This window comes from Psammomys obesus, unplaced genomic scaffold (genome assembly GCF_907164565.1).
Source record: "Psammomys obesus unplaced genomic scaffold, mPsaObe1.curated_primary_1811, whole genome shotgun sequence".
Lineage (NCBI taxonomy): Eukaryota > Metazoa > Chordata > Mammalia > Rodentia > Muridae > Psammomys > Psammomys obesus.
Genome location: NW_026594263.1, coordinates 582944 through 599431, shown reverse-complemented (window position 1 = coordinate 599431; position 16488 = coordinate 582944). Strand labels below are relative to the sequence as shown.

The 16488-nt window shown below is 37.5% G+C and overlaps 1 protein-coding gene across 1 annotated transcript in view; it reads right to left on the bottom strand.

Annotated features, from left to right (window-relative positions):
• The window catches only part of Tbc1d8b (TBC1 domain family member 8B), a 113307-nt gene that overhangs the window by 33681 nt on the left and 63138 nt on the right, over positions 1 to 16488 (bottom strand). The window contains exons 8-11 of the mRNA XM_055618378.1: positions 15266 to 15415; positions 14106 to 14256; positions 13341 to 13555; positions 3500 to 3646 (exon numbers count right to left, since the gene is read on the bottom strand). Of these exons, the coding sequence (XP_055474353.1) occupies positions 3500 to 3646; positions 13341 to 13555; positions 14106 to 14256; positions 15266 to 15415 (663 nt within the window). The remainder of the gene's footprint in view (positions 1 to 3499; positions 3647 to 13340; positions 13556 to 14105; positions 14257 to 15265; positions 15416 to 16488) is intronic.

Below are 16488 nucleotides of genomic sequence, written 5' to 3'. Positions count from 1 at the left end.
TTCTCCAAAATAGACCATATAGTTGGTCACAAAGCAAGCCTCAACAGATACAAAAGGATTGAAATAATCCCTTGTATACTATCTGACCACCATGGACTAAAGCTGGACATCAACAACAACAGAAACAACAAAAAGCCGACACGCACATGGAAACTGAACAACTTACTACTCAATGACAGCTGGGTCAAGGAAGAAATAAAGAAAGAAATTAAAGACTTCCTAGAATTCAATGAAAATGAAGGCACAACATACCCAAATTTATGGGACACATTGAAAGCAGTGTTCAGAGGAAAATTTATAGCACTAAGTGCCTACAAGAAGAAATCCGTAACATCACATACAAACAACTTAATGGCCCAATTGAAAAACCTAGAAAAAAAAAGAAGCAGATACACCCAAGAGGAGCAGACGGCTGGAAATAATCAAACTAAGGGCAGAAATCAATCAATTAGAAACGAATAAAATTATCCAAAGAATCAATGAAACAAAAAGCTGGTTCTTTGAGAAAATCAACAAGATAGACAAACCCTTAGCCAAACTAACTAAAAAGCAGAGAGAAACAATACAAATCAGCAAAATCAGAAAGGAAAATGGGGACATAACTACAGACACTGAGGAAATCCAAACGATTATTAGGTCATACTACAAAAGCCTATATGGCACAAAATTTGAAAATCTAAATGAAATGGATAACTTTCTTGACAGATTCCATCTACCAAAATTAAGTCAAGATCAGGTAGAAAGACTGAATAGTCCTATATCTCCCAAGGAAATAGAAGCAGTCATTAACAGTCTCCCCTCCAAAAAAAGCCCTGGACCAGATGGCTTCAGCGCAGAATTCTACAAGACCTTCAAAGAAGTACTAACACCAATTCTCCTCAAACTATTCCATAAAATAGAAACAGAAGGAACACTACCAAACTCATTCTATGAAGTCACAGTCACTTTGATACCTAAACCACACAAAGATCCAACAAAAAAAGAGAACTTCAGACCTATCTCTCTTATGAACATTGATGCAAAAATACTCAATAAAATACTTGCAAACCGAATCCAAGAACACATCAAAGATATCATCCACCATGACCAAGTAGGCTTCATCCCAGGAATGCAAGGGTGGTTCAACATACGGAAATCCATCAATGTAATCCACCACATAAACAAAATGAAGGAGAAAAACCACATGATCATCTCCTTAGATGCTGAAAAAGCATTTGACAAAGTCCAGCACCTATTTATGTTTAAAGTATTGGAGAGATCAGGGATACAAGGCACATACCTAAAGATAGTAAAGGCAATATACAGCAAGCCTATAGCCAACATCAAACTCAATGGAGAGAAACTTAAATCAATCCCACTGAAATCAGGGACAAGACAAGGCTGCCCACTCTCTCCATATCTCTTTAACATTGTACTTGAAGTCCTAGCCAGAGCAATAAGACAACTAAAGGAGATCAAGGGGATACAAATCGGAAAGGAAGAGGTCAAAGTGTCACTATTTGCAGATGATATGATAGTATACATGAGCGAACCCAAAGATTCAACCAGAGAACTCCTCCAGCTGATAAACACCTTCAGCAAAGTGGCAGGATACAAAATCAACTCAAAAAAATCAGAAGCCCTCTTGTATACCAAAGACAAAAAGGCTGAGAAAGAAATTAGGGAAACAACACCCTTCACAATAGCCACTAATAACATAAAGTACCTTGGTGTGACTCTAACCAAGCAAGTGAAAGACCTGTTTGAGAAAAACTTCAAGTCTTTGAAGAAAGAAATTGAAGAAGATCTCAGAAGATGGAAAGATCTCCCGTGCTCATGGATTGGTAGGATTAACATTGTGAAAATGGCCATCCTGCCAAAAGCAATCTACAGATTCAATGCAATTCTCATCAAAATACCAACTCAATTCTTTACAGACCTAGAAAAAAAAGATTCTCAGCTTCATATGGAGAAACAAAAAACCCAGAATCTCCAAAACGATCCTGTACAACAACAGATCATCTGGAGGTATCTCCATTCCCGATCTCAAGCTGTACTACAGGGCAACAGTAATAAAAACTGCATGGTATTGGCATAGAAACAGAAAGGAGGATCAATGGAATCGCATAGAAGACCCAGAAATAAACCCACACACCTATGAATACTCAATATTTGACAAAGAAGCCAAATCCATTCAATGGAAAAAAGACAGCATCTTCAACAAATGGTGCTGGACCAACTGGATGTCTACATGCAGAAAAATGAAAATAGATCCATATTTATCACCCTGCACAAAACTAAAGTCCAAGTGGATCAAGGACCTCAACATAAAACCAGATACTCTAAATCAGTTGGAAAAAAAAAGTGGGAAACAGCCTAGAACTCATTGGCACAGGAGACAACTTCCTGAACAGAACACCAACAGCACAGGCTCTAAGAGCAACAATCAATAAATGGGACCTCATGAAACTGAAAAGCTTCTGTAAAACAAAAGACACTGTCATCAAAACAAATAGACAGCCTACAGATTCGGAAAGAATCTTCACCAACCCTTTATCTGACAGAGGGCTAATATGAAGTATATATAAAGAACTAAAGAAGCAGAAAAGCAACAAACCAAGTAATCCACTTAAAAAATGGGGAACAGAGCTAAACAGAGAATTCTCGAAAGAGGAACATCGAATGGCAGAGAAAAACTTAAATGAGGGAGCGGGATACAGCTGGGACACAGAGTTAACAAAATGTAACTAAAAAGAAAAATAAAATAAAAAAAAATACAAAAAAAAAACATAACATACATAGTATGCTTCCAACGACACATACAGTATCAGAAGCTGATGCCTAAGAGCATCAGCCAGTGTGACATGTTCATATTGCTCGTGTTTTCTGTCTTTCTCCATACAACTTACCAACTCTTCAACTTGACTGGAAATTTAACAGGTAAGAAGCCAGGTGTGTTGGTACAGCTCTGTGATCTCAGAACTTGGGAAGCTGAGGTAGAAGGATTGCTAGTTGGAGCTATATACCCTGAGCTATACAGCCAGACCTCGCCTCAACAATCCCCACCCACCGCATCCACAAACAAAACTACTCTGCACCAAATAGACAATTGTTTAGAAAATACTGTCTCTGGTGGTTAAAAAATTTCAAATATTAGAAACTAAACCAATTTTCCATTCATATATTAATAGAATTTAGAGTTAGGACCTTTCACAAGTGATTGGGTCACAAGGGCTCTGCCTTAATGAATAAATTAGTTAATGCATGGATTAGTAAGTTATAATGGAAGTGGTCATGTTATTTCAAAGAAGTGAGCAAATTCTAGTGTACTTGACCTGTCTGGCCATGTGATATCCTATGCCAAATTACTATGATGTACCATGCTCTTGGACTTCTCAGCCTCTAGAATGACCAGTTAAAATAAATGTCTAATCTTTATAAATTACTGCCTGTGCCTTTTGGTGATAGCAGCAAAAGAAATTAAGTCAACCTTTATGTGTAGATATATGTATATGTGTACATGTGTATGTATTTTTTGTATGCTTTTACCAATGATTCGACGATTAAAATAATCAGGCAACATTCGTTCACACACAGCAACCAGAAGCCAAAAAGCTTCTTCTTCTTTTGCATATAGAAGCAATACTGAAGTCAAAATGTTCATTGCCTATATTAATAGGAAAGAAATAAATAAGTGAATATTGCTCAGGTAATAACTGCATCTCTTCTTCAAATATATAACTTTTCAATAGCAACAACAACAACTGAGGAATTAATAATGACAATATAAGGACTTGAAGCTAGTCCAAAATAAAGCATATAATCAGATTAACATTTGCTAGTCAGTTATTTTATATAGTAATGTTAAAGGGAAATGAAGTAGTAATATCACACATATAACACACAATAAATAAAATCTTAAGTAGGCTGATTTCAATGGGTTAAAAATCTTAATTATTATGAGTATTTAAAACAAAACACATAATTGTGAATGATACCATAAAACTGGAGAAAACAAATTTTATAACTATCTATGATTAACTACCCTTTACAATGCACAAAACAAAACATCACCTTTTATTAAATACTTTGTCTTCTTAGTTATTTCAATTTTCATGACTGTATAATCTTGTTATCTGGTACATGCAATTTTTTAAAATTAAATTTTAATTTTTTTAAATTACAGTGTATTTACTTTGTATCCCAGCTGTAGTTCCCTCCCTCATTCCCTTTTAATCCTACTTTTCCTCCCATGCCCCTCTCCAAGTCCACTGATAGGGGACGTCCTCCTCCCCTTCCATCTGACCCTAGCTTATCAGGTATCTTCAGGACTGGCTGCATTGTCTTCCTCTGTGGTCTGTTAAGGCTGCTCCCCCCTCAGGGGAAGGTGATCAAGGAGCCAGCCACTGTGTTCATGTCATAGACCATCCCTGTTCCCCTTACTAGGATACCCACTTGGATACTGAGCTGCCATGGGCTACATCTGAGCAGGAACTCTAGGTTATACCCATGAATGGTCCTGGGTTAGAGTATCAGGCTCAGAAAAGACTCCTGTGCCCAGATATGTTGGTTCTATTGCTCTCCTTGTGGAGCTTCTGTCCTCTCCAGGTCCCACTATCTCCCCCCTTCTTTCATAGGATTCCCTGCACTCTGCCCAAAGTTTAAGAATCTTAGCGTCTGCTTTGATACAGTAGAGTCTTTCAGAGGCCCTCTGTGGTAGGCTCCTATCTTGTTTCCTGTTTTTTCTTTCCAATGTCCATCCCATTTGTCTTTCTAAGTGAGGATTGATCATCTTACTGAGGGTCCTCCTTCTTGCCTAGCTTCTTTAGGTGTATAGATTTTAGTTGTTTATCTTATATTATAGGTCTAGTATCCACTAATAAGTGAGTATATACTATGTGTGTCTTTGTGTTTCTTGGATACTTCACTCAGGATGATCTTTTCTAGTTCCCACAATTTGCCTGCAAATTTCATGATTTCCTTGTTTTTAACTGCTGAGTAGTATTCCATTGTGTAAATGTACCACAATTTTTGTATCTATTCCTCAACTGAGGGGCATCTGGGCTGTTTCCAGCTTCTGGCTATTACAAATAAAGCTTCTATGAACATGGTTGAGCAAATGTCTTTCTTGTATACTTGAGCATCCTTTGGATATATGTCTAGGAGTGGTATAGCTGGATCCTGAGGTAGTGCTATTCCTAATTGTCTGAAAAAGCAGCAAATTGATTTCCAAAGTGGTTTTACAAGTTTACATTCCCACCAGCAGTGGAGGAGCATTCCCCTTTCTCCACAACCTCTCCAGCATGTCACTTGTGTTTTTGGTCTTAGCTATTCTGATGGGTGTATGGTGAAATCTCTGGGTTGTTTTGATTTGCATCTTCCTGATGACTAAGGGTGTTGAACATTTCTTTAAGTGTTTCTCTGCCATTCTATATTCCTCTACAGAGAAGTCTCTGTTTAGCTCTGTGGTACATCCAGTTTTGATTCAAATCCTATAGTTTCTACTAACAATTTTTTTTAAGTATATTCTTGTAGGTTCCCTCTTCCCTCGGGGGCTGTTGTCTACCAGACCACAAGGGCAGGAGGAGCAGAGATGGGGTGCAAGTCTCAGAAGGCTGTGAGCATGACAGAATAGCCTCCAGGAACCACTTCCATGAAAGAGCTCAACTTTATTTCAGGTGAACAAAGACTTTATAGTACTTGGGGAGTGGGTCAGAGGCTCCCAGAATATATGTATATATTTGGTTGGAACTAGAAACTCCAAGGATGCTTGATTAGCATTTGGCAGTACACTCTTATCATGTAAACAGGAACATAATACCTAATTATCTTATAGGCACAGGGAAGGGAGAACTACTGAGGAACTATATCAAAGGACATATATCAGATGTGGTGAGAGGCACATCTGAAGACACTCTCCAGATGAGATCAGGCAGACAGTAGAAAGCCCTGCTGTGAAGAATGAGTCCTCCATCTAGCACCAAGCTCAGAAAGGCTATTCAGACTGGTAAGACTACAACCTCAAACAGCAGGGTCCTCCAACATATTCTTTCTTCTTCTCCCTTTCCACTGTTACCTAACTTTCTAGTTATACTGGAGGGGAAAAAGGGGGTTGGAGATAAGGTATTTCAAAATACCATTTGTAGAGGATTGTCATTATTCAGTCTCATACTCCTATTGAAAATTTCATCTACAAAGCTGTCTTTACCTGATCTGATATAGAGCTTATCTAGCGCAAAAGCCTTTTCTCAAGAGTGTTTGTTATAGTTAATCAGAAGTAGTAGCTATTGAGCATGTGGCTGCCTGAGGCAATGGGTAACAGCAGGGCCAAACAAGAAATTAATAAAACCATTTGAAAAAACCTTGGGGCTTTGAAAAACTCTAGTATATCCTTAAGAGTCTAGACGCCCATGTCCATGTATATTTCTTTAGGCATACCAGGGCTTTGCACATGCTTAGAAAACAAACACTGTATTAGTGAGCTATACTTTATGCTAAGAAAGAAAAAGGCCAAATTCTCACCACTGGCTAATTTTTGGACTTTTGGCAAGAAAAAAGTGGTAGAGAACAGGATAAGAAAAGATAAGAAAATCAGTCGTACTCAGCTGTGAACTCAGTAAACTACAATAATGGCTGACCTTGCAAGACAGTTCCCATTGGTATAAAAGTGGTGCAAATATTGTGGGAGTAAGCAACCACTTTCTGATTATATTTATGGCCCACTCCACAAAATGAAACTCATCTTTGGCACTCATCTTTGGCATCATCAGGCCAAAAAACTATAGCTAGAGAGATTTTTGATCTTATGAAAGACTCTACTACTCTCAGTTTGCTAAATGAGCATAGTATTAAGCCAACTCCTAATGATATCATCATACCCACACATTAAGGTATCTCCTAATCCTTATCAGAGAAACTATTTTGCAGTAGATAATGAAGAACACAAAGAGCCACAACTAGCCAAAGTGTAGAGAATAAGACCTAACTGGAACGTATATACTGTACCATCTCCTCCTCCTCCTCTAAAACCTCAGGGATCATTGCAGAAGAGGAGGAATGAAAAAACGAAAGGAACAGATGTGGTGAACAATTACAAGAAAACAATTTCTTCTGGATACAGCAGGGTATATACAAATATGAATTTACAGTGGTTGTGACAGCACCTATAAGACCTATGCAAGCTTAAGCTAGACCAAATGTCAGCATGGAAAGATAGTTGGGCACAAAGTTTCACCCCTAGCTGAGGAGTTCTTGGCAATCTTTAGCTGCTTGGAAAGGAATGGTCAGTTTTCTTTGTGAATGCAGCCGTTAATATGTCTACAAAGCTCTAGTGAACAGTCATACACTGAAGAATATTTAGGCAGCATAAATTGGCCTTCATGGAGCAGGGAAGGAAAAAAAAAAAGAATACAAAGTTGGGGGGGGAGGGAAAGAGCTTGAATCTGGGAAGAATTGGAGTAGGAAGGGTAAATGTGATTAAAACATGTTATACAAAGTTCTCACATGACTAAAAAAAAAAATGTATTAAAAAGAAATTGTACAAATAAGTTACGTAGGTTTACCAAAAAATATTTTTAAACAATACTCTTTAAAACTACATATTTTGTCTGGGTGGTGGCAAATGTCTTTAATCCCAGTACTTGGGAGGCAGAGGCAGGCAGATTTCTGTGAGTTAGAGGCCAGCCTGCTCTACAAGGAGAGTTCTAGGATATCCATGGGTGGTATACAGAGAAATCCAGTCTGAAAAAAACCAACGAACCACCCACCCACCCACTCAAACAAACAAACAAACAAACAAACAAAACCAAAAACAAAACCTAAATATTTTTAGGTAACTTAATCAAAAAGATAAAAAACAAGATGGTGAACTCCAATTGCCACCACATGAAAAGAGGTAACATACAAATAATATTACAGAAATAGAAATAATGTAGTGAACAAATGTGTGTTGAAATATTGGATAAAGTGGGCAATTTTCTTTAAAAAATACTAACTACTAAACAAATTCTAGAGGAAACAAAAGTCAGAATTGTGATACAGTAGAGGCAAAATTAGTAATGGAATTATTTCCTACCAAGAAAATGAAGAACAGCTGGCTTTATTGGCATATTCTTGTCTTTTTTTTTTTCATTTAAAATTATTTTATTTGGTATTGAATTTTTTATTGACCTCAATCACTTTGAAAACTTTGTGGCTAATTATATAGTAATAACTATTTTTTTCTTTTTTATTATTATCATTTATTGCAATGTATTCACTTTGTATCCCAGTTGTGGTCCCCTCTCTCATCTCCTCCCAATCCTCCTTCTTCTCCTCCTTCCTTCTCCACCTATGACCCTCCCGTAGTCCACTGATAGGGGAGGTCCTCCTCCTCCTCTATTTGACACTAGCCTATCAGGTCTCACCAGGACTGGTATTCTACTAATCATTTAAAGAATTAAAACTAGTAAACTAGTTCTTCATAAAAAATGTAAAACCTAAAAGGAAGAAACAAAATTCAGCTCATTCTAAGAAATCCTGACAGTAAAATAAGACAAAGATATGTGGTTACAAGATAACCACATATAAATATATTTTGAATATGAGTGTAAAATCCTCAACAAAATAATAAGAAACCAAGCTCAAGAACATACAAAAATATTATATACTGAGTAACTGGTATTTATTGTGGGGATGCAAGAGAAGTGCAAAATATGAAAACGAATCAATGAAATGTGTTATTTAAACAAAAACATGATAATATCAACGGGCACAAAGAAAAAAAAATCATTTGACATAATTTCATGAGGCCTCAACCTTACATGGAGAACTACAGGAAACTGAGAATAGGAGTGGTGGGCTTCTCCTCGAAAGAGGGTATCAATTGGTTCTCCAGTGCCAAATGGTCAGCTCCGAAATCATACATACAAGTAACAATATATGAACTGAACAGGTTATGTTTAGGAATATATGTATGTACATACATATACCTAATCAATAACAAGTAGTGAAAATAAAGGCCATGAATTTGAAGGAGAGTTGAAAGGGGTTTATGTGAGGGTTCCAGAGAGAGGAAAGGGAAGGGAGAAATGTTGCAATTAAATTATAATATCTTTTTTCTGTTTTTCTTTTTAAGACAGTCTCACTATGCAGCCAAGGCTGGACTTGAACTCAAGATCTGCTGCCTTAGCTTCCAAATATTAGGGTTACTGGTATACTTCACTGCACTCAGAATCTCTACACTTTCTCATATTGAACAAAGCCTCAGAAACTAGGAATATAAAGAAAATTCTTCAACCTAATAAATCCGCCCAAACCCCTCTACAGTTAACTGTGTACTTTATGATAGAAGACTGGTTCTCTCTAAGACAAAGAACAAAACTAGAATATTCATTTAGTATAACTATCATGCCAAGTGTGCTGAGATACACTTGCAGTCCCAACTGCTCAAAGAGGCAGGAGTGAGAGGATCACTGAAGCCCAGGCAAACTAGACAAGCCTGGACGAAAAGATGGCACCTCAAAAGGAAAACAATAGTATTAACAATTCCATTTAACCTTATTTTGAATGTTATTTATTTAGGTAAGAAAAAAGAAAAAAAAAACAGCATTTAGATTGGAATGAAGAAAAAAAGTCATTATTTAGATACCATACTTTCACATATTGAAACTTGAAAGAGCCTTTCAGAGGTCCTCTGTGTCAAGCTCCTGACTTGTTCCCTCTTTTCGCCTTCTTCTGATGTCCATCCTTTAGACTGATACTCCAACCAGGGATCATGTGTGGAGATAATCTATAACCCCTGCACAGATGTAGCCCATGGCAGCTCAGTGTCCAAGTGGGTTCCATTGTAATAGGAACAGGGACTGCTTCTGACATGAACTGATTGGCCTGCTCTTTAATTACCTCCCCCTGAGGAGGAAGCAGCATTACCAGGCCACAGAGGAAGATAATGCAGCCACTCCAGATGAAACCTAATTGACTAGTATCAGAAGGAAGGAAAAGAAGACCTCCCCTATCATTGGACTTGGGGAGGGGCATGCATGCAGAGGGTAGAGGAAGGGAGGATTGGGACGGGAGGAGGGAGAGAACCACAGGGGGGATACAAAGTGAATAAAGTGTAATTAATAAAGAATTAAAAAAAGTTGAAAGAAACCCACAATCTATCTCCTAGAACTAATATAAAGCTAAACTAATATAAGGCTAAAGAAGACAAAACCAATTTATACAAAATGAATTCTGTTTTAATATACTAGCAAGAGATAATAAAAAGAAACAAAAATCCATTTACTATAATTTCAAAAAATTAAAATACTTAGAAATAAAATTATCAAAGGAAAATATAAGATTTGTTCATCGAAAGCTATCAAATATCTTTTTAGAAAAAGAAACTAGAGACCTAAATAAAGAGGAAAATAGCCTGTGTACATAATTTGACAGAGTTAATATTGTTAACATATGATACTCCCCAAGTTGTTCTGTAGATTCCACATAATGGCTATCAAAATACTAGCTTTCATTCTAAGATTATCATCATTATATTTTCAACCCATAGCCTAAGTTCCTTAAAAATTTCATGAAGGAGAATTTTCTACTGACCTAAATAGTTATTTCTAGTTTATCATTTAATAAATAATATTCTATAATATTTCAGTTATTATGTATTTGTGTATTATAGCAAGCAACTACCTAATTAACACATCCCTAAAGAATCTTTATCAAGGACTCTTACAGTGCCTTCAATATAAATTTTAAATTCCTTTTTTTTTTTTTTTTGAGACAGGGTTTCTCTATGTATCCTTGGCTGTCCCGGAACTCACTCTAAACTGGACTGGCCCCAAACTCACAGAAATCCGCCTGCCCCTGCCTCCCAAGTGTTGGGATTAAAGGTGTACATTCCAACACAGTACAGTGGTGGGACTGGGAGACCAATCCAGGAACAAAAATCATTTCCCTACAATTTGTACAATTTGTCCTGCCTGCAAGATGTCCTGGGGTAGTGGTGATAAGGAACTTGTGTGAATGACCAAATAATGACTAGTCTAAATTGAGGCCCATACCATGAGAGGGAGCCCATGCCCAACACTGCCTGGATGGCCAAGAGCCAGAGTATGATGGCCCAGAGCCTTAGGGTAGAACCAAACAGGATTAACATAAAAAGTCAATGAAGTGATTCTCAATGATATTCTGTTACATGCATAGATTGGTGCCTAGCCCAGTAGTCATCAGAGAGGTTTCATCCAGCAACTAAGGGAAACATGCACAGACCCAGAGCCAAACATTAGGTGGGGGCAAGGAAATCCTGCCAAAGAGGAAGGATTGTAGAAACCAGAGCGGTCAAGGACAACACCAGAAAACCCACAGAATCAACTAAGCAGGGAATATATGGACTCCAGAGACTGAATCAGCAGTCATGGAGCATGCGTGTAGGTCCTGTGTATAGATGATATGGTTGTATAATTTTGTGTTCTTCTGGGACTCCTAACAGTAGGAATGGGGATGTCTCTGACTGTTTTGCATGCTGTTTGGACCCTTTTCCTCTTACTGGATTGCCTCGTACAGCCTTGATATGAAGGTATGTGCCTAGTCTTAATTGTTAGTTGTTATGTAATGTTCGGCTGATATCGCTGGGAGGATACCAACCTTTTCTGAAGGGAAACAGAAGAGGAGTGATCTGGCGATAGGGGAGGTGTGGGGAGGAACGGGTAGGATCTGAGGGAGGAGAAACTGTAGTCTCAATGCATTGTATGAGAGAAGAATAAATTTAACAAATTTAAATTCCTAACTAACTCCAAAGTATCCGGTGATTTCTCCAAATACACTGCTGTTTTATTCATCCTTCACTTTATTAAACGGTATATGACTTTACACATATTCTTTACTTACCTCTATTTATTATTATTATTATTTATTACAACGTATTCACTTTGTATCCTGGCTGTAGTACTCTCCCTCATCTCCTCTCAGTCCCACTCTTCCTCCCTCTTCTTCTTCTATGCCCCTTCTGATAGGGGAGGTCCTCCTCCCTTTCTATCTGACCCTAGCCAATCAGGTCTCATCAAGTCTGGCTGCATCAACTTCCTCTGTGGCCTGGTAAGACCCCACACACATACCCGGGGGGGGGTGATCAAAGAGCTGGCCACTGAGTTCATGTCAGAGACAGCCCCTGCACCTCTTACTAGGGAACCCAATTGGAAACTGAGCAGCGTATGGGCTTCCTCTGAGCAGGGCGTCTAGGTCCTCTCCATGCTCTCCATGCATGGTCCTTAATTGATTACCTCTATTTTTATTGGGCTTTCACTTAGCAATTTTTTGCTAGTTCTTTCACTTAGCAAGTTTTTAAACTCCATTTCTATATACCCAAAATTCACCAACTGCCATGACCTGTAAGTGCTACCTCTTCCATGAAGCCTTCTCTGATCCTCCCAGATGAAAATATATTCACGCAATATTTTGTGTCCTCTGTTTTTCAATTCCTTAATGAATTATTAATTTAACTACCTATCTATTGTGTATGGATGCATATGTACATGTGTATTCGGATGTGTTCTTCTGTTGCAGGCACATGTAAAGGCCAAAGGTTAATGTCGTGGGTTCTTCCTCAATTATTATTTCCACTTCATTTTTTGAGACATGATTTTTTTTTTTTTTTTTTTTTTTTACCGTACCCAAAGCTTGCCATTTCAGCTAGACTGGCTGGATAGCAAGCCCTCGGGATCCACTTAATCCCACCTCTCTCCTGTTCTAGAGTTACAGCTTACTGCTGTACCTGGTTTTTTTTTTTTTTTTTTTTAACACCAATGCTTGAAATTCAAACTCAGGTTTTCAGGTTTACACTGTCACCCACTGAGCTACACGTTCTCAGGCCTGATGTATATATTTTTAATGACGAGATACTTATGCGATATATCTTCATATAGCAAGTATGCGACACAGTATCTTCTATAGACACATAATCCACACATATTTGTTAAATGAAAAAAAAATGAGATGACTCAGTGGTTAGGAGCTCTTGGTGTACTTCAGAGGATCTGAGTTCAGTTTCCAGTGCCATGTTGGGCAGCTTACAAATGTCTGTGGCTCCAGCTCCAGGAGATCCAATGGCCTATTCTAGCCACCAAGGGCACCTGTACACATGTGGCAAATACTCTCATGTATGTATTACACACATACATGTAAATAAAAATAATTTTTAAAGAAAGAAAATAGTAAAATATCAATACTTTAAAATGTTCCCACTATCATCTTACTTGTTTTAATTACAGTCACTATCAATTTCAGCCATACCTCTATTCTCATTAGCATATGTCAAAATTCTGGAGTTGAATTTAATAATATTATTTGAGATATGCAGATAGTATTTGGGAATCACAGTGAAGTTATACCTGGCAGTATCCTATTTTGGGATTTCTATATGCATACGCTGTCAGTACCCGCCTCAGAGCAGATATGCCAGTATCACTCTGAAATGCTGGGTGTTCAGGCAGAGAACGACGCAAATCACGTTCAATTTCCTCAGTAGCCAGGTTGCAGGTCCCTAAGGATTGTTCAACCACTTCAGCATAATAGCCGGGATTAGTAGCCATATCATTAACAGCACCTGCAAAAGCAATTATACAAAAAGAATAATAAAGTAAAGCTAAGATTTGCATATAGTAGTATATTTTTTATTTTTACCTTGAAGTTTAGGCTTAGGCTAAAATAATAGCTGAACACAAAAAAGAAAAAAAAAGATGAAGGAAAAGAAAATGAAGGAAAGGGAAGCATTACATGAGAGTCTGGAACAGCAAGATAATTTTCAGAATAGCATTTCCATGAAATTTTTTCCTTTAATTTTGCCTTGATGCTACAGATATGCACTCTATACCCCAATTATATATTTTATGTAGATATATTTCATATATTAATATATGATATATGATAATATATATAATTATATATTATAAAAATATATCAATTATATATAATTTCATATCTTGACTAATGAATTAATCTTTCCAGATAGTAAATATGTTGATACTTAGGTAAGCACATGTAACTACATCTTTGTCTCTTTGACTATTCTGACCTCATGTCTTAACTACATTTGCATTTAGAACATAACTCCTAGAAAGGACATAATAAATGAAAGAATCAAATAAATGTAATACCTGAGAATAGCATCCAGAGCTCTCCTCGTAAAGTCTCTGGAATCCCTCTGACAACCAGATCTCGGGTCTTTTTTGTCCGGAACATGGTAACACCACGCCCACATTCTGAAAATAAGATGTTCCATGATTGTTCCTTCATCTTTTCTTTCAACTGGAATAGAAAAACCAAGGCAACTAAACAGTGAAAAATTAATTTATTTAAAATAATTTGTTTCTTCTGTTTTCCACAAGACAATATATGCAGAGCAAAAACTTAGAAAATCAAAAATCATATTCACATGGTAAAGCATTGGACCCTTAACATTAAAAAAAGAATAAACCCATGCAAACCTAACAGTTGTAATTTACTATCATTACTAGTTAAACTCTTAAAAGTCGCCAAAGCTAGGAGGTAAAAAATTTGAACCATCATTCTTCCCCAAATCAACTCCATTTTACCACAGATTATTAGAAATCCATGTAAATAGGGGGTTGGAGAGATGGGTCAGAGGTTAAGAGCAGTGACTGTTCTTCCAGAGGATCATGGCTCAATTCCCAGGACCCACATGGCAGTTCACAACTGTCTGTATCTCTATTTCTAGAGGATCTCAACACACCTTAACACCTAAATACAAACATACTACATGCAGACACAACATCAATGCACATAAAAACCAATAATTCTTTTTCAAGATAGGGTTTATCTGTATAGCTCAGGCTGTCGTGGAACTCACTCTATAGACCAGGCTGGCCTCATACTCACAGAGATCTGCCTGCCTCTGTCTCACAAGTGCTAGGATTAAAGGTGTATGCCACTCTTGCCTGGCCCAACATTTCCTCTTTTCTCTTCACTATTGATAATAGTTTGAGTGCTCTGGAACCAAACAAGGCATACTTCAAACCTCAAAAGTAAACCTTTTTATTTTGATACCATTTAATCCAGTGTTTCTCAACCTGTGTTGACAAAAACCCTTTTATAGGGTTCGCCTAAGATAAGGAAACACCCATTAACAGTATGATTCATAACAGTAGTAAAATTACAGTTATGAAGTAGCAATAAAATAACTTTATGGTTAGGGGTCGCCATAACATGAGGAACTGTATGTATTAAATGGCTGCAGCATCAGGAAGTTTGAGGACCAATGCTCGAACCCATAGATGTAATTATTTTGTTTCCTTACCATTTTAGAATCAACATTCTCCAAATTTTGAGGGTGAAATACTGTCATTAAGGCCTCCGTGTTCACAGTTTTGCTATACTCTTTTTGACATGTCAAAGGATGCTCCTCAAAATTATCAGATGGGCTTGTAGAGTCAGAATCAATAGCAACCTGAAAAAGAAAGTAGGAATGTGATTGTCCTAAATGTATCTTCACAAGTTTCAATGAGAAATTTGTTGAAATGGAGAAGTATATCTGGGGCAGAGGGAAGGTGGGGGGAGGGCTCACACAAGTGGAGAGAGGGAAACCTATGGTCAGGATGTAATGTATGAGAGAATAAATTAAATTCAAAAAATAAAAAATGTGTTCGTATTCTGTCTGTCATTCATAAACCACAATCTAAGGATATACTAAACATTAAGGAAATGTCTCGGAAACAATTGAGTTTGTCAAACAAAGTAACCTTGGAGACCACACACTCAGAATCTCAATAAGCCAATGCCTCAACAAAAGCAACAAAATACTGTCAAATACTTAAACCATTTCAGAACGCCACAAGTTAACCAAAGGCAAAGAACTACTTTATTCAAGGAAAACTAATAAAGATCAAGGATATATCTCAGAGGAAGAGTGACTGTTAAGCAAGCTTAAGACCCTGGGTTCCATCCCCATCATATACAGAAAAAGAGGGTGAGAAAAGAAGCATCAGAAAACAAAACAAAAATCCTCATGGACCTCAGTAAGAAGAGCAGAGTCTGAGAGGATTTAATTTGAAGCTGTTCCTGCCCAAACTGCCTAATAGCCATGAAAAGCTAGCAGTAAGACAACCAGTGTAATGTTTTGGACTTTCCTCTAAGTACCATCTTATCCTCAGCACAGTCAACATTTGATCAAACTGACAGCTCCTGGCAAATCTCCACTTCCAAGGTGTTATTTGATTTTATTTACAGCTCTGCTCTGAAAAACAGTCCCATTTCCAGGGCATAACAGAAAACCCCGGTGGCCTGCTTCTAACATCACAGCTGTTTACCTCTGCAATTTCATTTGGGGAAGAAAGGGGGTAGCTAGAATTCTGAAAGGAGGTTTTAGATAACAAAATAACCATGTGGAACTCTGAAAGATTTAGATATATTCCTGGGTATCTAGAAGTGTGCATACAAGTGCACTCCTCTGAGCTGCCCAAAGAAATATGTGTGACAGACAAAAGTCTTTAGTGATTCAACTCTGGCTATCTTTGAAACCAA